At 39.8% G+C, this 20,899-nt stretch overlaps 1 protein-coding gene across 6 annotated transcripts in view; it reads left to right on the top strand.

The window, feature by feature from the left end:
* Window positions 1-20,899, top strand: part of GRIK2 (glutamate ionotropic receptor kainate type subunit 2) — a 591,552-nt gene that overhangs the window by 173,459 nt on the left and 397,194 nt on the right. For all 6 annotated transcript variants that reach the window (XR_005596176.1, XM_039530285.1, XM_039530290.1 and 3 more), the window contains exons 4-5: window positions 10,470-10,637; window positions 15,144-15,401. Coding sequence is in view for 5 of the 6 variants with exons in the window: in XM_039530285.1 (XP_039386219.1) it covers window positions 10,470-10,637; window positions 15,144-15,401 (426 nt within the window). In the remaining variant the exon portion in view is untranslated. The remainder of the gene's footprint in view (window positions 1-10,469; window positions 10,638-15,143; window positions 15,402-20,899) is intronic.

The following is a 20,899-nucleotide window of genomic DNA, read 5'->3' as shown; positions in this document are numbered from 1 at the left end:
ACAACAATGCCACGTGAATGCCTGTTCTCACTTTCAGGTGACATTGTAAACAAGAAGCAGGCAGCATTATTTCCTGCAAATTGTAACCAAACTTGGTTGTCTGAGTGATTGGTTGAAGAAGTATGACTGAGTAGTCTTGTAGGCTCTAAAATTTTACATAGTTTTATTTTTGAATGCAGTTATTTTTTGTATATAACTCTACATTTGTAAGTTTAACTTTCAAGATAAAGAGATTGCACTACAGTACTTGTATTAGGTGAATGAAAATACTATTTATTTTAATTTTTTTATTGTGAAAATATTTGTAATAAAAATATAAAGTGAGCACTGTATTCTGTTTTGTAGTTGAAATCAATATATTTGAAAAAGTAGAAAATATCCACAAATATTTAAATAAATGGTATTCTATTATTGTTTAACAGCACGATTAATTGCAATTAATTTTTTTAATTGTGTAACACCCTACTTATCATACATATTATACATTTCCAATAATAATTTCAACATACATTGCATTTTTAATCCAAGGCTTTCAAAATGTATTACTGTATATTCAGTCTGTTCAGTGCTGTGAGAAGTTTTCCATATCTGTTAAACAGATATCCTTGTGATACAGGTAAATTTTGACTAGCCCTAGGGCATAGAGCAAGTCTGTGGTAGCACTGGGTCTAGAACCCAGGGATCCTGACTTCCAGCCAGCTTCTCCAATGATGAGATACTGGCTGTTACAGGGATTGGCAACCTTTGGCATACGGCCCGCCAGGGTAAGCACCCTGGCGGGCCAGGCCGGTTTGTTTACCAGCCGCGTCTGCAGGTTCAGCCAATTGCCGCTCCCACTGGCTGTGGTTCGCCACTCCAGGCCAATGGGGGCTGTGGGAAGCGGTACAGGGCAAGGTAGAGATTTTTGTGCACAGCACAGAACTTGTAACCTATGGGAAGGGCTTTAATCCATCTTTACAGCCTTCCAGTTCTGGATTTCTGTGGGGGCTGAAATGGAATGAGTCTGAACTGCCCTACAGTTATGGTAGCCCAAGTTAAGGCATTCTAAGCGAAACTGAATATGGGCAGCTGCACCAGGCAGCATCACTGTAACATAATGGCATCTGCTATGGCCTTGCCACCTCCAGCTCCCACACAGTAGCTTGCAAAAGGGGCCTTCACAGCTATCTGATTGTGTTCCTGCACTGGGGGAATTACGGTCCCTTTAAGCTGCAGGAATGTAAAGAGGCTGTAGCAGAAAGAAGACTCTCTCCTTGGGAATATTAATAATGCACTGTTGTCCACTTCACTGTCTGTTAATCAATAATTCACTGTTGAAGCTTTACCCCATTGCTCTGGGAACCCCTTGGATGATCTTGTGCTGTGATTTTAAATAGTGAGTTATTAAAATCAGGAGAGCAGCAGAATTTATCGGGCTTGCTTCATGGCAGTAAAGTGGTTGAAGACCCCTTGGTGTCTCTTGCAAAACTTATAAAATATAATCTCTTTAGAGACATTTCTGCTCGTGTATGGCATATAACTTGTTTATTACTTTCAATGTGTCTGTTTCCCCCCTCATCTAAGTTATTTACTGTACATAAAACAGGATCTCTGTTCAAGAGTTCTATTCAGAGAGCTTTATTATTCTTTCAGAATCATAATTTTGTGTCTAGCTTAACAATTAGATGTTGAGATGATTATGGTGACCCAGACACAGGATACTGAGTGGAGAAATGAGAAACAGAAGCAGATGAATTCTTGTACAGCAAAGATCTCCTTGAGAGGAAAAAAGTCAGAAGAAAAGAAAATATTACATATTACTGGAATCATTTTTTGAACAAAATATTTATCCAAATTTGCTGGAAGCTTTTTAAAAAAATGACATGACTCCTCAAAAATTTAGGTTTTTATTTGTCTTTGTATTTCTGGAGCATTGTATCACAAGGTTAGTGATGTTACAGAAGTTTGGAAAGTGTTTCTAGAGAATGACATTTATCTTTCCTGATGAAAGTAGAAACAGGAAGATTAATAGGCAATAAGAATACAGTGTTGAAAGTAGAGCTGGTCAAAAATGGTGAACTTTTTGTGAAATTTGTTTTGTCCAAAATGTTTAATATTTTAAAATTTTCAACTAGCTCTAATAGAAACATTTGTATTAAAGAATTAGCTCAGTTCTTCAATTCCTGGTTAAAAATGAGAAAATATGGCCAAATTTATCCCTGGTGTAACTCCATTGAAGTCAATGGTGTTACACCCTGGGTGAAGTTGGCCTTTAGACTTATCCCGATTTCATAATTATAAATGAAATGACTAGTAGATCCCTGATACTGGCAGGTAATGGAACAATAACTGCTGTGTGTAAGCAATCAGAATAGGCATATTTTAGGTTCAGTGATTAACAGTAGGCTTAGAGCCTCATGTTTAGTGGGTGTTACATATTATAATGTGAGGTGATATGGTCTTCTGTCACATATTTAAAGTTTAATTTTTCAGAGGACACAAAGTGGAAGATACCTTTTAGCTAGTGTAGTAAAGCACCATTACTTTCCATAGAAACAATCTTTAGGCTATGCTAGATGCATAGAGGAAATGCTTTTGTTTTAGGACTAGTTAGGTTGGTTCAATGGCTGTTTCCAGTTGCATGCAGCAACATTTGGAGCTCACTTGTTGTGTCAGTCATTTCAAGTGGATGACAGTTACTCTCTGGTTTTCTCAGAATAATCTGTTTCAAACTTCCCCTCTGCAAGGCTTGTGTGTAACCTGGTATAGTCTGGCACATCTATTTGTGTGGACATCTTGTCCAACTAAGAACTTCTGTATAATCTATTTTGTAATTGTGAAATTACTACAGAAATTACTTGTCCAAAACAACCAAAAACAAAAATCCCAAAACCTTAGGCAGTCTTGTGTAGCATACTGCCTAACTCATTTACAGATGCTATTCCTCAAAGAGATGTATCAGGGAGTGGAAGACAGAAAATGAGCTATAGGGTTAGTTTTAAGTACATAATCTTCTGCAATTACAATGATATTTTGAGCAGGTAGTCTGCCTAAATTTGTGAATAAAAGCTGTTACCATTCAATGCTATGCCATAGATTTGTTTCTTTCATTGCAGCTGTGTAGTTAACATATGTGCATAAAAGGTAGTGTGCTTGATTCACCAAAGAGGTTATAAGAAATCACTGGAGTGACATCGGCACACAACTTGTGTAATGCAATGGGGAGTCAGACATAATATCACTATATGTTTTAGAGATTCCACAAATTCATATTTTGTAGACTTCATTATTTCACATCAGAGTGATGAAATATTAAGAGGTACAATTTTGTGGTTGACAAGTTAATATTGGAAGACTATGCTGTTTGTTATGATAAATGGTTAATGAACGCAGAAAAAGTAAAGTATGGTTCGAACAGCTGGGAATGTACTGTATCTCACTAGCTGCATAATTACTTCTGTTTCATATAGAAATATAAAGTGTATCAGAAATGGTCTTCAGACTTATTCGTCATATACGTTTCTGATGCATTATGTGGAACAAGCTCTAATGAATTTAAGTGGTGAAAGATTGATTTATCACAAGAGCTAATGCACAAATAAGGTGTGTCGGGAAGGTACATTAACAACACATTCAAACATGTCTAATGGATATATTTTCTGGGATTAATAGGTAACTAGGAAAATACAAAGTTTTTCTATGAAATATAGCAAATAAATGAAAAAATAGATGAAATCCTGTGCCTATTAACTGAGAAGTTGGTGGGGGAAACCTCACTAGTTTGGTTGATTTAGACCACAAATGCAAAAATGTTTTTATGAATTATTTAAACATTTAACGTATAACAAAAGCAATCCTTCCCCTTCCTCCCACCCCATTATGCAATAAAATAAATAATTTTGCTTGTGTAAGATGGAGAATGGAAAATTAAATCATCCATCCTTAACCATCTCTAATAGTTTGTCATCCTATTGGCTGTCAAAATGAGTGATTAACCATAAAAAGAGCAGGTCAATATTTTTTGAACAAAATATTTTCCTGCTGGAAAATGTGGTTTTGTCCAAATTAATTTTTTCTGCAGGAAAATGTTCATGTTGATTAAATGTTTCAATTTTTCTATTAGAATAATTAACACAATTTTGTTCTGAATTGACACTTTGACTTAAAATGTCAAATTTGTTTCATTTTGAAACATTTCATTTTGATGGGAAGTATCAAAATTTTTAATTTTGACTTTTAAAAATTAAAATTTTATGGAACATTCTGTGCAAATTTTTGCTATTTTGACTTCCCAATTCAGAAAGATTTGGAAATAAAGTGAGTATATAATAGTATTGTTACTATACATATATAGTCCTTATCTTTATATAACTACATAACTACTAGCTTTTGGTCACTGATTAAATGACTCAACAGATTATTATGTTGGCAGAGTCAGCTGAGGACTGGGTTTTCCCGGTAGTTTCCTGCACAAAATGACTGGATGCCTACTTGAACTTGGCCTAAGGATGGTTTTTCAGTACTGCCTAATGTGGTGAAAGTTTTTAAAGAATCTGAGAATCAGAAAAACCTATTCCTGAATAGTCAGCTGTGCTGTCCTGGATGGCATTGCAGATAATGATATGTTCAAAGATTGTTGTATTGTGATACGTCTTGCAGAAGGTAGAGTTTCATTTGGTTTGAACCATGCATCTTAAATTAGCTGCAGCACTGGGTAGCAGGAGTCTTGTAAGATTTTGTAAAGTGGTTTAACATAGCAGCAAACCTTAGGCATCATTCTTAATACAGTAATCGCTGCTGATCACTGCAAAGGAAACCACACATAATTGAATTAAGACAATAGGTGAAGCAGCAGATATGAGAGACCACAATCCCTGAGTGCTTTTGTAATAAGGTACATATTAATACCTTACCTTGATACATTGCCTGATGTTATTAACAGTGTATACAGTGAAGAAACCAAGTGTGATCTCTTTGATGTGACCCAAACATTAAAAAGACATTTTCCAGCTCCTGTTAAATGTTCTCAGTGGTGCATGTTTGAGGTATAGTTGCAACTTCTTCCATTTTCTTTATATGCATGGTTGCTAGTATCAGGGTGATAGTGCTGATGATTTCTGGTTCATATACTCTGTTAGAAATAAGACAAACCCTGCACACCCACATCTCTCTCAAGCTGTTAGACAAAGATAGGCCATGGTTTGGTTGCTTGTCCACATATCAAGGGCAAGATTTATGCCTTTTCCCTCTGCTTAACTGAGAGCATGTGCACGCTCTCACTCTGATTATTAATAAAGCTATCCTGAATACCAGGGACACCAGTAGTAGAGAATAAATGTCTGCTTGGGAGGGAATAACATAGCTCAATGTGCTGTAATATCTTTTGGAAGCCAATATCCTTTATAATAATTGAGAACACCTGAAAACTGGGGCCAAACCTTATTTTGTTTTTTGTTTTCCAGTTTACAGGTAGTGTAGTATGAGTGGTGTTATGTCTCAAGATCCAGTCAGTAGAGCCACTCTTTTTAAAATTAACTTCAATAAGTTTATTTTGTATTTTTTTCATTGGATCAGAATAATAACAACAAGAATCACTGTGCCCATATCCACAAAGGTAGTTAGGCACTTATGTCTGGGGTTCAGGTACCAATCTCCTAGACTTAGGCACCACTATGATCCATGAAACTCCCCTTGGCTGCTGTTTAACCCTGTAATTGCCAAAACTCACTCAGTACGTACATTGTTGCTACAAAAGTCCCCTCTGCACCTAAGTTTCTGGTTCTGGGTAGGCACACTGATGCCTTCCTCTAAACATCTGAACACCTAGTGGCCATCTAAGCCTTAGTGTGATGCATGAACAGGGAAATATAGTAACTTCTCCATCTATTTTGCATGTGGGGCCCCAATGTGGTAGGCATACTCATAGGTTTGCCAGGCATCTGGTTTTCGACCAGAACGCCTGGTCGAAAAGGGACCCTGTTGGCTCTGGACAGCACTGCTGACCAGCCTGCTGAAAGTCTAGTTGGAGGCACAGTGGGGCTAAGGCAGGCTCCCTGCATCTGCGCAGCTCCTGGAAGCGGCAATGTGTCCCTGTTGCCTCCTCCTGGAACCTGCATCCCACACCCCAACTCTCTACCCCAGCCATGAGCCCCGTCCTGCATCCCAAACCCCTCATCCCTGGCCCCACTCTGGAGCCTGCACCCCAACCCCCTGCCCCAGCTCGGTGAAAGTGAATGAGGGTTGGGAAGAACAAGTGACAGAGGGAGGGAGGAATGGAGTGAGTGGGGAGGTCATGTTATTGGAGAAGGGGCGGGGCTGGGGCAGGGAAATGGTGTTCGGTTTTGAGCAATTAGAAAGTTGGCAACCGTACATACCCAGAGAGCACCTACCCGACTGGATCCCCTTCAAAATTGTAAGATTCCTGTGCCTAAGTCCCTTTGTGGATCCGACCCCAAGTGTCTAAAACATGCCTCAAGCACTTATTTACAGATGAGGACCCGAGTGCTGCAATGAGCTGTGCATGGGCAGACTACAGTGTTCACATGGAGTTCATTTAAGGATTGGAACTTTAATCTAGCAATATTTCATTCCTGAGTTCAATCTCTAGCCCAGCTCCAGCTAACTTCCTGATAACAAGTTGTTGTTTAAAAAAAAACAAAATAAAACAAACAAACAAAAAACCTGTCATGCAAAATGTTCCAGATCTCAAAGGTACAGTCAACCTTTTCCTAAACACTCTGTATTGTTACCCCACAGTTGGAATTTTATCAGAAATAGTTTCTTGATTTCTGGGTACCCGGTGGAAGGTGTATTGCATTTTTATAAGCTCCGTAAAACCATTCAGCAATAGGTTTGGTTGAACACATGTTGTCTGAAGAAGCACAGACTGATATTTTATTTGGATGCTGATACTGTTTTGCACCCTATCTGTAGCAAAGACATTTACTTTCCCCCTTGATTTGCAGCATTTTGCAATGAACACAAACTACATGATCATCATAGCTTTCCTAAAAATGGCCTTAAAGATCTGATGTTTAGTGCCTCCTTTGGGAAAGTTAACTGCTGCTAAGTAATACTCTAAGGTCACAGAACATGCTTTTCTTGTTTATTAACAGAAAAAAATGGGATCCATAGTCCCAGAAAATGCCAAGGGAGTCTTGTTTGACTGGGAGTCAGAACTTCTGATTTTTAAAGCCCTTTCAGTTTATGATACTATGTATTATCTTTTTTTGTTTTCACTTTTGGTTTAAGTAATATTATGTTCTTAGTCAAAATTATGTTGTGGCACGAGGAGAAAAGTCAAATAAGAAAGAAACATGTTTTTATGATAAAATAGCTTTCCTCAAAGGTGTGTTGTGAGGCTTAATTTATTGGCGTTTAAACATGCATTGAGATCCTCTGATGGAAGGTATTACAGAAGTGCAAAGTGCTAGTATTATTACCAAGCAATTTCTTCTCATGACTGTCAGGTTTAACTTTCAATACATAGCATCCTCCTGCTCCCAGTGGGTCAAGGTGGGTGGAGAGGATTTCTAAATACATACGGGGGGGGGGGGTCTCTTCTCTGCTACAGCCCATTAAAACTGCTCTAGAGACATTAGAACCCTGGAAGTGGAGATGTCCAGTAGAGAATTTCCTCTGGTGCAGAATTTATGCAAGATATCTTATTTTGCCCTGCAAAGCCTCCTCTACAAGACCTTGTAATAGGGGTCATGTCAGGGACAGGGAAAGATAACATGAGGGGGTTGGAGGGATAGGGCCACAAAGTGTAGTAAAAACAACAATACTGAGCACTTACATGGCACTATTTTCAGCTATGTGTAGCTTCTAGGTGGTGCTGCCACCCAGAGCAGGTAGGGATGAGCTGCCATAACGTTGACAGTACTAAGTTTTGCTGTAGGGGGCACTCGCCAGCATTGGCAGCAGCCCTGAATTGGGAGTGCGTAAATGTGGCCAAAATCCATCTTAGCTCCCCCACTCCTGGGGTGAGTTTTATGCTATATCTGTAAGAGATTGCATATTATGTAGATCGCAGAAGGAGAACACAGCAATAAATAAGAACGAGTGAGAAAATACTCTAACAAACCTAAGATCAACATAGATTTTTTTTTTAAAAAATCTTCCAATATAAAAATCAGAAAAAATAAATGCCACCAGATATTATATTCGCTTTGTCTGTTGTTGATGTGAATGCACTGTCACTTTGGATACAATCTTCCATTAAATAACTGTTACAGTTTGCCGGCTATCTATATATTTGAGTAACAATTTTTCAGTTATCTTAACAAAGTCTATAGAACCTATTTTTATCCTGATCTTATTGAGGCAACCTCCTTTCGCTTTCTTGACAGTTGGTAACGATATTTATCAATTGTATTGAGTAATCTTATGCTTTCTGTTGCAAAGGTATTTTTCATAGTCTCCTGAAATCAAAATAGAATCCTCCTACACATCACAGTCTGACTTTCAATGTGTAGATGCTGTAAGCCTCCAAACAGCATAAATATAGAGGGCTGTCTATCAAGCCACATTCTGCTAAATATAACTTCTTTACTCCCCAGGATATTCGGTTGTCTCCAATCTTTATGTTGTATTATTATTCAGGGGATCATTTTTAATGTTCCCTAATAATTTTGTATTACAGTTACTTTCACCTGGATATTATCCAAGTTCTTTCCTTTCGTAGTTACTGTAGTATTGTTTCTCATGATTATTGTTTTTCTCGTGCAGTATTGTTTATCTCCTATAGCTACCTTCGTTGCTGTCTCAGTTTTGATCAATTCCATACACACCTAGCTATAATTCCCACCTATGCCCCCCTTTGAGTTTTAAATAGCTAACATTTAAGTAGCCATTTGCCATTTCTCTCCTCAATATGCAACACTTGTATTTTTAAGTTAATATTATTTGAGCATCTGTCCATAGGGGTCTGGTCAGGATTTTAAGGGCTCATCTGCAGGGGGGAAAAATAACACCTGTTCTCCAACCTGTGGCAAGAAACAAGCTGAAAATGGTAGGATGGTTGTAAAACTAAAAGCCTTTTAGTATTTAATAATATATGATGGAGGAAAGTGGTGAGGTGCTAGCTAAATACCCATTTTTTCCCCTATAGGGCTGGCCTGTCTACTCTGCTCTTCAACAGTCTTGTTTATAAGTTTGTTGTAGTTAGCAGTGTTCCATCTGACTCAGCTCTTCTACATCTGTGTTCTGTCAAGGGTTTCCTGCTGAAAAGCAGCAGAGTGTTGAATGGGGAAATTCGTAGATAATATAGAGCCAGGTAGCAACGTCAGTTTAGAAATGAACAGGCACAAGCTATTACAAAAGAGGGAATGAAAAATGTCTGCTGCACTGAAATAAAACCTGACTTGTAGTTAATGATCCCAGGCAGAGTGGCCCTTGGCTGTCCTCCATGTGAGCCTTAGCAGACAACAAGTGGCTGCCCTGGAAACTGCCCCTTTTAAAAAACCTTTCAATTATGAACACAAGTGATTTTTTTCCAAAGTGTTGGATTTCAGCTTCTCAAGTCATCTCATACTAAGATTATCTGGGGTGTGTGTGTGTGTGTGTGTGTGTGTGTGTGTGTAAGTGGGAATAGACTACATTCTATTATAAGTGTTTTGAAATTGTGCAAAACGGACAAAGGTGCATTTAAGTTACCTTTACAGCCTCCATATTCTTGTCTTCACTAGCCCTCAGCATAAATAAGAGCCACCTTGGGGCTGCTGTAACTTACATTCTATCTGCAGTGGCTCCTTGCAGGCTGTCATCAGACATGGCATTACCTAAACCAAAGTGCTTTTTGATCATGTCTGCTCCCTCCCTTTCCTTACAAGGCTACAAGTGGAGTGGCATACAGCCTTTCTAGCAGCTGCCCATCACCCGGGGACCCCTCTTACACTGGCAGTATTCTTAGGGCAGCTTCTGCCCCTCTCTATGGCCCTTTATTCTATCAAAGCTGTGTAAAGGACCTAAGGTACAATGGAAAATGGGCCTCCAGGAGCTTTATATTTTTTTCTGTGCAGCAGTTGATCTGTGGAGGTTGCAGGAATGCTAGGGGATCCCATCAAAATTGTCACCAGTGGAAATATTCATGAATTCTTCCCTTCCATTTTATTTTGGTGTCAAGTATTATTTAGGTATTTTATAAATGATCTACCTCCCACCCCAACACACACTCACATGGTCTCAATCGCATAAATACAGGGATTGCAGAAAAATTAAGAAAAGTTGACAATTTAAATGGGTGTGAATGTGATCATTGGAGAAATATGTGCTAATATTGTGCAATTAGGGTGTGATCCAAAGTCCACTGAGGTCATGGGCAGCTTTCCATTGGTTTCAGTGGGCTTAGGATTGGACCCCCATTGGGGCAAATACTGAGAAATTCCTATTAATTCCAGTGTCTAATACTCAACTGATATCTTGAAACATTGGCTGTGTGTTGTTTTGGCTGACTGGTTGTTCTCTCTCTCTCTTTCTCTCATTTCCAGGGGGTATTTTTGAATGTGTGGAATCCGGCCCAATGGGAGCAGAGGAATTGGCCTTCAGATTTGCTGTGAACACAATCAACAGAAACAGAACTCTCCTGCCAAACACCACATTAACATATGACACCCAAAAGATAAATCTCTATGACAGTTTTGAAGCATCCAAGAAAGGTGATGTTTTGCATATTTAAACTTTTATGGCAGCAGCTAAAACTCACTTGGCTCATCTACCTGAATAAATGCCTGTCAGTAAACTATTGAGAAATGATACTGTACAAGGGTAAGGCGTGCACAGCTGACATAAAAGAAAAGCTTTAAAAATTGTCTTTTAAAGGTAACAGTTTGAAAAAAAAATCACATCAGCATTGCTTCCCCATCAAAAGACTATTATTTCCTTATATATTTAAAATCAATTTTGAGATGAGGATGGTTTTAGGGTATGTCTACACTGCAATTAAAAACTTGCGGCTGGCCTGTGCCGGCCGACTCAGGCTGTGGGGCTGTTTAATTGCAGTGTTTGACTTCCGGGCTCGGACTGTAGCCCAAGTTCTGGGACCCTCCCACCTCACAGGGTCCTAGAGCCCAGGTTCCTGCCTGAGCCCGGAATTTTGCAGTGCAATTAAACATCTCCACAGCCTGAACCCCATGAGCCAGTCAGCTGGCATGGGCCAGGCATAGGTGTCTAATAGCAGTGTAGACATGGCCTCAGAGACTAGCAACCTTGGAAACTGAGTAGCCTCTTTGGGCCCAGTCCAGCAAGAAACTCAACTCTTGGTGAAGTCAGTGAAAGTTGAGGATGCTCAGCACCTCGCAGGACTAGGACCTTCATGCTGTGGCCTGTTGTGCCACTCTGTCTCCCAGTAGCTGGTGCACCTATTTAGCAGAACATGAAGCTTCAGGCCCAAGCTTTCCCTGTGCACCTAAAGTGCGTGTTTTGTATGTAGTGTTACAAACTGATTCAATTGACACCACAAACCAAACTTTATTTGAGGCCGCTACAGGTATGTCTACACTACAAAAGGAAGTGAGTCTCCCAGCCTGGCTCAACTGCAGCATGGATATTGCAGCACTGGCGGATACTCAGACTAGCGACCTGAACTCAGAGTCACTTGGGCATTAGCTCAATCCTCTGTTGATGCCACAATGTCCACATTGCTATTTTGAGCCTGCTAACACAAGTCTGTTTACCTGGGCTGCGAGGCTTTTTCCCAGTTGCAGTGTATACCCTAAATGAATCACAATGGTGTAAACACATGCTGCACTGAGATTCCAGTTGCTGCTTCCAGTATATGTTAAAATTAGAGACAAGTCTGAACCAAACCCTTTGATTTAGACTGTTCAGAATCTAAAGTTCTGAATTTTGTGATAGCACTTCATTTGTAACCAATAACTTCTTCCTGTGCACTCGGGCTCCAATTCAATTCCAAGCATTTAATTACATTTTTAAGTTCATTCCTTTCTGGCAAAGCATTTAAGCACATACTTAAGTCCCCTCAAAGTCAATGGGACATAAGCACGGGTTTATAAATTAAGGGATGGACTGCTGTATCAGGGCCTCTGACATTTGCTTAAAAGTAAATGGATTGTTTTTTAATTAAAACTGATTCCCATGTCAGAGAAAAACAGAGTTCTCACTCTCTTTTTGGGTGCAGCAAGTCAGATACTTTATTATCTCTAGCGATTGCATGGAGGGAGAGAGCTAAACAGGTCTCTCTCTAGGTAAACAATTACAGCAAGCATTTATACCTTTTGTTACATACAATAATGAGCAACAGCTGCATTTTGTTTATACATAGGCCATCCTGATATCTTATTTTCTCACCTCTATTTAGACTATAGTCTACATTCCACACTTATCTAACACAAGGTCGCAACAACTTCTCACACAAGTCTTTCCCACTCGCCTCACACAATCCTCGCTTCTACAAATCTCGCGTTATTAGGGTTACAGCTAGCCTGACTCTTGCTCACAGAAGAGACTGTTTGCATTGAAATCCCCTTCAAACCCCTATCAGTTCTTGCTCTACTTCCACACCCATGATTGTGAATCCTGTGTAGTTTCAGACCTTGCTGCTGTACTTTCTGTATCTTTTTATTGTGATCCCTCATACATACTGGGACACTGTAATATGGTATCGTACATAGTAATGTAAAACAGATAAGTCCTGCTGTGTTCTGAGATTTCTTTGTGGTCTTCTATTCCTAAAATACACAGGTGTTTGATTCAAGCTGGTGTTAGCTCATGTTCTTTTGCAAAAGCATTTTTTTCTGCATCAGAGTGGAAATTACATAGGTTTTTGATTGTTAGCAACATAGTCAGAATGGTAGAAAGATCACAGATGCAGTGGTCAGCTAATCAGATTTTATCAGAGGTTTCTTGTTTAATGCAAAGGGTGATGTGAGGAAATTAATTGCATGTACAGGGCAAAATTTACATTTTATATAACACTTCCTTTAAAATATGTTATGGGCCAGAGTGTGGCCCAGTGTTACATGGCTGAGCAGGGGAAACAAGACGCTCTCTGACAGAGTCTCGCTAAACTGCCACTCCAGATACTAGATTAGAGCATGCTCAGAGGGGTGCTGCTCCCTCCCAACTCCCAGAAAACAAGTGGGTGTCATGGAGTGGCTGCCCATTCACCAGCCAGTCCTATTGAACTAGCAGGTGGTTGGGGCCTGGGAAATAACTTCCTATGGGCAAGGGTCTATAGTGGAATACTCTGCTCCCTCATTCTCCCAGGAAGCAAGGAGGGAACAGGAAAGAAAATGTAATTTTCTGAGTCTTAATTATTTTCCTAGATCAGCACAGTAATTCGTGTTCCTTACATGGGCTATGCCCAAAGACACACTCTATCCTGTTATTCTTATGCTGCAATTCACAGACCCATAGAGGTATATTTATATGCCCCCTTTGTACTTCAAAATGAGAGACTACCTCTTTATTTGCAGTTAACTAGACTGTATTAAACTCTGTGTAAAATTTTTCAGCTCTGATAGTTCATGGCTTCATGAATCCAAAGTACTTTCACATATTTGACAACCACTTTTGTGCTGAAAGGTCTTTTAGTCAGGAATCAAAGGCTAAAGGTTAGCATAAAATGGTGTACTTAGTATGATGGCTGAAAAGCAGGCTTTTAACAACTGGGTTTATGCATTTGACTAGTTACATGGTTCATGATTATGCCCATTAGTGAGCAAGCAGACATCGCATCAAAAATACAGTCTGTTTACCTCTTAATCACACAGACTCTTGGAGTCGACTGCATATGAGAGATTAATGAGTTTTTAAAGGTACCATACCGAAGAATAATCCCAGGGAAGATCACAATATTCCCAAGATGTTTGAATAAAGAATTATGCAAATGTAATGCAAATCTCCCTCAATACATTAAAAAAATGGTATGCTTCTTATAGAAAAGTGCTGTATTAAATCACATGCAAAATGATCACACTCTCAAATTCTCAGAAGCAAGAAAAAAAAAAAAGCTACCAGATGGCTTTTCAATGGGCTATCACTGTTGTTATAGATCCCATCTACTGGCATTTGCATAAAGCTTGTGGACTACACGAGGGAAGGGCGATATTAGTAGAAATTGGAGTGCAATGCTGAGTTATGTTTTATAGTGAAATGTAGTCACTTAGGCCCCAGTCTTCCACTCACAGCCATGTGGGTTGGTCACTGTGCCTATGTAAAACCCCATTTAAGTCACTGGTGCTCTGCAGGGGAGTTCTTGCCCAGTTCTCAGTACACAATCAAGAACTTGGTAGTATCTCCATCATTTAAACACATGAGAATGATTGATTAATTTTAAATTAGTGAAAAGAGTGATGAGATATGTATATTTCTACTGCTTGCTTCATCGGCGGTCAGCAGTATTGACTTTGTAACAATATTAATCATTCATATCTCATGTAAATGCCTTCACCCAGGCAGAGATCTTTTTCCGACCATATAACTTAACTGCCCAATACTATTTTAAAAGAACAAACCTGTTCTATTTCAGAGATGCATGGCCAAAATGGGAATATTTTCAAATATTCTGTCAGGATGTGTGTTATAATGTACATTGATTTAATTCTTTAATTATTGGTATTCATTAATCTCCTTAAAGAGAAATATTGACCGCCTGCATTCTGCCAGTTAATATATACCTCTTAAAACAATACATCCAAAAGTCCACTTCAGCATAAGTCAGTATCTGCTTAATGTTACATTGTCTGAATAGATTGAAATCCACTGAGTAATTGGGTTCTCTGGGGATGTAGTCCGGGTAGATTGGGGAGGAAATTCATTTCTAAAGCTTGGGTTTAAACTAAGATATGGCCCTATATGGTCCTACATCTGTTGTAAGCTGCATTAGAGTTTGATTCCCGCCCCTCCCCCACACTTCCGTTGACATTAGCAAGAGTTTTAACTAAATGTAGCTTTGTGCTGTATGCATGCTAAGTATGGTTCTTTATCAAATCACAGTAAAAATTGAAGATATAATTCAACTTGGTCATTATTTAAAGGAAAGGTCTCAGTGCAAATGGAAGTGTTAACATTGACTAGGAAGGGGGCTCCCTCAGAAAATAAGTTTATATTTCACAAAGTGCCATTTAGTTAATGGGAATAGTACAGTACTTTCTGGCACATTCTCTCCTCTCATAATTGACAGACTTCTGTCTCCTCTTCAGCCTGTGATCAGCTTTCCCTTGGGGTGGCAGCCATCTTTGGACCTTCCCATAGCTCTTCAGCTAATGCCGTGCAATCCATCTGCAACGCCCTGGGTGTTCCACATATACAGACTCGCTGGAAACATCAAGTTTCTGACAACAAGGACTCATTCTATGTCAGCCTCTACCCAGATTTCTCTTCTCTCAGTCGTGCCATCCTTGACCTTGTGCAGTTTTTCAAGTGGAAAACCGTCACTATTGTTTATGATGACAGCACTGGTAAGGCTAACCCATGGGACTATGTGCAGATCTATTCATGTGTGTGCTTTGCTTGCTAATTATATTTTTTTCCTTTTAAACGATCAGTAGTAGTTTTAACTGAAGCACAGATAATTCTGTCTAAAATGATGTGTAACATGTAACATAGTTTTGTGTACATTTATGCTGCTTGAGTATGTTTTATATGCACAACTATATTATTGCATGTGCATAGTTCATATGCACAAGTATACATACACCTTTTTTATTTATATATGAATCTGAAAGTAATAGATACATCTTATATTGTTCAGATAAGCATCTAAAGATCCAGATATTTATCCAAACCTATCCCAAACATCTTTGGTTAAGAAATTGGGCTGAAAATATCCTGAAAACAGACTTTCTTGCAGGGTTCAGATCGCCCGAGGGGAGTATGCAGGGAAGGTGGTGGGTGTGAGGTGGAGGCTCAGATGCCCTATTGTATTTCTTGAGTTTGGCTGATCTTTGGGAGATCTCAGATGCTCCTCAGGGCTCTGCATGGCATCTTGGATTGACTCCTTCTTCTTGATAAGGGGCTGGGAAATGAGCAAGAACTCTCCTAAGCTCAAATCTTATATTATTCAGATAAGCATCTAAAGATCCTGGTGGTACCAAACTGAACAATAGTAGTTTGTGCAGCTCTCCTTAACATAATCCTCCTTCTCCTTTTTTATATGTTTTGAGTAGTGAAATAGTTAATATTTTAAATGTTGACATTGTTATCATAGGACATCTGAGTTAGTCCCAGTTCATATCTCTTTCAACTATTGTCTCACATTCTCCTCACATCACTGCATCAGTTACACTTGGTCCATGTTTTCAAATCTGTCTCTGCAATCATAATATCTAGAGGCTGTTTTTTTTTAAAAAAAAATACAAGCTTAGGTTCTGAAGACTAGGAAGGGAGCTTGAAAGGGGTGCTGCTACATGATACACGTGAGTGCCTGATGAATCCCAGCCCTGCTCACTGGTTTCAGCTAGGTAGGAAATATACCACGGTGACTATTTTGGTTTCAATTGTGGATAGGGCTGTGTAAAGCCTGCAGTCTCTAGGATTTGCAAAAGAAACCTTGCAACTTGTCTCCTAGGAGCTGAAAGCAAATGAACCTTGAAGGCTCCTTTTTATAGCTAAATTCAGATCTGCTGATTCAGATTTGATAACATCAAACTTCAAACCTTCAATGGGGAATTCCCGATAGCTTGCCTTGTTATAGCCCTCCACATCCTCCAGGCTGCTCTGACAGGAATCATTATCCTCAAAACAAACCGTGGGAACTTTCTTCTTATTTTAGGTCTCATCTAGTAAGTGGGGGTTGTTGAGAGGAGGAGATAGCTGTTGGGGGTGATGGAAGGCAACCAGTTCTCAAGTGAGGTATGCTAGCTTCATGGCTGGGTAATCAATTTTGTCTCAGGTTTTCTGAATTGTTGAGATATTTTGACAATTTCAATACTTTTTTTTCAAAATATTTTTGAGTAAAAAAAATTGTCAAAACTGACTTTCCCAAAAAATGTTTTGGTTTCCATGGATCGGCATTTTCCACTGGAAAAAATTTCATTGAAAATATCTTGGCCAGTTCTAATACTCTTGTAAAGAATTTTGGATGGTGATCTTATAGTTGAGAGATATTGACACAGCTTGGACATGCAAGAGAAATGAGGATGAAGATTGTCTTACATCTGCTGTGTAATATACATACAACATTTTGCTTACAAAATGGTTATTTTAAATATCTATATGAAAAGTTAATCTGAGTTCATTTACATATTTTTTGCTATGTGGTTAGGCTCCTTTTAAAATAACTATGAATGGGAAACCAGTATGTGTATTAAAATGACTTTTGAATCAATTTCTAAAGATCCCATGAACCTTCACAATTTCAGCTGAGAACGTTCAGTCCCAGTACCTCTGCCTTGCAAAGCTGCTCATGCCAAAAAGAAACCAGTAGTTGTAAAAAGTAAACTTTTAATCTTTTAATTGGCTTGGCTATACATAAATTTAAAGTCTACACTTTAAAAAACTGTCAGTGTCTCTTTGTTGAAAGCAGCTCCCTCGGATACTTCAAAGACTTTAAATCCAAGGGCATGCTGCTGGGAAGTCCACAGCATCTTCTGCTTTTGAAGTGCTTATGGGAGTAACTTTTTGCTAAAAGAAACTGTCTTAAAAACTGGACTTTAAAACTTAAAGCTAGGCCGTAAACAGGTTTAAAAAAAACATTTGTTAAAGAAGGTAATTAATCTTGATTAAGAAGGGCTCAGCTCAATTCATAGGTACTTCTAATGTAAAAATTGAATGGTGGAGGCTGGGCCTGAAACCTCCAGTGACAGTTTAAACTGACACTGGAAGATTCAGTATCATAATGACCCTTTGACCATGAAGGATTTTGATTAATTTCAAATCCATTGAAATGAATGAAGGAAATAAAAACAAAATTAGAATTTGTGTTACTGTAGGTACCTCTCAATCTCCGAACATAGGCAGGAGACACCCAAAATGTGGGAATCAATGTGCACTCTTACTTCCCTTTCTTTGTTTCTCTGTGTTTACTCCTTCTCCTTCACCTCTCTCTAAGAGCCATGTAGGATTGATAGCCAGTAATGCCTACTCACTTTCATGATATAGTCCTCTACTAATGGATTTTCTCCTTCTCAATGGACATTTCCCAAATGGACACTTTTCATGGGAATAGCAATAATATGCTCTAGCAGTTATGCGGCATCATATTTTTCTTGTTAAAATGGATGGTCCATTTATTATTTTTTTTGATAGATTTACGTTTATGTAGTCCTATTACCTCTGTATTTACATGATAACTGCTGGAAATGAGGAGTCTTTTTAAGAAAAAAGGGTGGGGGCAGTTGGGGAGAATATATGTAAAAAGATTTCAAGAGTTTTCAAAGGATAAATCTCCAAATAAAGCCAGGACGTGGGGGGAGGGAGGGTCAGGGAGAGGGGGGAGAAGCTCAGTTGATCTTCCCAATGCAGACTATCTACTGTGGTGCCCAAACAAATGGCCATAAAGGCAGAGCAATTCCTTAGGTGAGGCTAGCCCTACCTCACTCCTATAAAATCCCTGCCAGGGATCAAATCGTCTCTGCCCTTTCCTCATGTGATGGGTGTGGGCTTAATCAAGGTGTGCCTCTTTCTGCATCAAACATTGAAACCAGTCCAGCCAGTGCCCATGTCTGTCAATGCAACTCTGCCTCACCACTGCCTCAGTTAATCTGCGTTAGACACCTGCCACACAAATATCAGAACTACAATACTCTGTCTCTAGCCTTGTCCCATGTTCTCTGTGGCAGGCCAAATCCAGATACCTGTAGCTACCAATTTGCAAAGTTGGAAAGAACTTTCTTAAAAGGTCATTGGGCAAATCTCTGAGAAAAAAGGGAAATCTAGCAATAAGAAAAACAACAAAGAAACAATCCAAGGGAAGGCTGGGTTGGGGGGGAGAAAAGGGGAGGCACGGAGGCAAAAAAAGTAGACACATGAATGGTGGCCAATGTCCAGGTGTAGCAAATTTCCTTCTCCTCTCCGTGTGTGTGTGTGTGTGAGAAGGGGGTGTTACGGAGCCAATGAAATGACCCGTGGCCCACAAATGGGCCAATCAGATTATGAGAGTGGGAATTAAGGTGTCTCAAGCTCTGTCCACATGCAAAGCTGCTGAGGTGTGAAGAGAGGGTGCTGTCAGTCACTGCCACTCCTCCCCATGCCAGTTACGACCCATGCTAACTCCCAACAAGTGTGGTGTGTAACAAGTGAGGTGGATAAGCAGTATGGTGGGATATTCATTTCAGATATCTACACACCATATTGGTACAGTTGGGGTGGGAGCTGAATGTACAAAATAGGGAAGATAAAGATCAAAGGTAGTGAATTATTCTTGGCTCACTTCATTATTATGAAGACATTAATTTTCAGCTAAAACCTAAGGGCTTTATCTTGCAAAGTGCTGAGCGTTCTGGCTCTGATATTAGAGAACAATTAAGCATTCATTTAAGCCCCTTTAAAGTGCATTGCTGGGTCTGGACTAGAGTGCTCTGCATCTTTCAGGCATGAGCTCTTAATGAGTAGAAGGTTGTAGCTGGGCAGATTATAGAAGGGAGGGTATTCCATGCATTGGAGTGGCATGGAAAAAGGCATAGAGATGCTTGTGGAAGAAAGAGACCAAGGGGGTGTCAGTGGTGGGGATGGCAGGGTCTACTACATGAGAAGGGGCAAGGTTAGATAAAGAGGCAGGAGAGAAGATATGCAGGCCTGGACAGAAAGGTTAAAAGGCTGAGTTACGTATAGAGTGACCACACAGCAAGTGTGAAAAATTGGGACAGGGGCTGGGGGGTAATAGGAGCCTATAGAAGAAAGACCCCAAAATCGCGACTGTCCCTATAAAATCAGGACATCTGGTCACCCAAGTTACATGTAATGGAGAAGGGGAGCCAGTGAAAAGATTCAAAGGAGGGGATGATGTAGTGAGATTAATAGGATAAGAAGAAAATTATAGCAACCATGTTTTGTATCAGTTGGAGAGCGATGAGGTGGATACCAGAGAGAATGACATTGCAGTAACGAAGATAGAAGATCTTGGAATGGATGGGAGATCATCGCATGGATGGGAATTTTGTTGTAGGATACAGAGAAAGGGTCCGATCTTTTAAGTGTTATGGAGGAAGAAATGAGATGGATGAAGATTAAATGAGTGATTTCAATCCTTTTAATATTATATTAAAGCCTTCTGCTTAGGGAGAATTGTATGGATCAAGCCATGGGAATGGGAGAAAATACTCAGGGAAGAAACAAGTTTAGGGATTGCTGTATGTTTCTGTATCTGATTGCTTGGATGTTAGGTGCAGGGGCGGCTCTAGAAATTACGCCGCCCTTCCCCGGTCCTGCGGCCGGGGCAGAAGTGTCTGCGGCGGGTGCGCTGGTTCCGCGGCTCCGGTGGACCTCCCGCAGGCATGACTGCGGAAGGTCCGCCGGAGCCAAATGCCACCCCGCCGGGACAATGCCGCCCCACGCGCCTGCTTGGCGCGCTGGGGTCTGGAGCCGGCCCTGGCTAGGTGTCACTTGGGCCCCTACTTTCCTCTGTAGTTCCTCAATACAGTTTTCTTGGGGCTCCTTGATGTAGCCCATCTGTTAAATTGATGAAAACTGGCACTAGAACTCTCTAGCTGTCCTGATACAGGTTTATAAACCTTGACTGTGTCATACCATGGTTCATATTTGATTCAATGAGAGCTTTGCATAAAAATTGTTGGCAGGATATGACCAAGTGTATTTTTCGTAATTTATGATCCTCTCATTAGTTAGACATGTGTAAATTATCCATTGGTTTTAATTAAGTCCCCTTTAGGCTTATGGATTTGTTGCAGTCTGATGGCTTTCAGAAAGAAGGGAAAGAATGGCAGGCATGCACACCAGCTGGCTTTCCCCTGAGTTCTAATAGCTCCACAGAGAACAAAGTGACCCAGAGCTTTCTTCC

This window comes from Mauremys reevesii, linkage group 3, assembly GCF_016161935.1.
Source record: "Mauremys reevesii isolate NIE-2019 linkage group 3, ASM1616193v1, whole genome shotgun sequence".
NCBI classification, from domain to species: domain Eukaryota; kingdom Metazoa; phylum Chordata; order Testudines; family Geoemydidae; genus Mauremys; species Mauremys reevesii.
The sequence above is the reverse complement of the archived record's forward strand: the minus strand, read 5'-3'. Positions and strand labels throughout refer to the sequence as shown.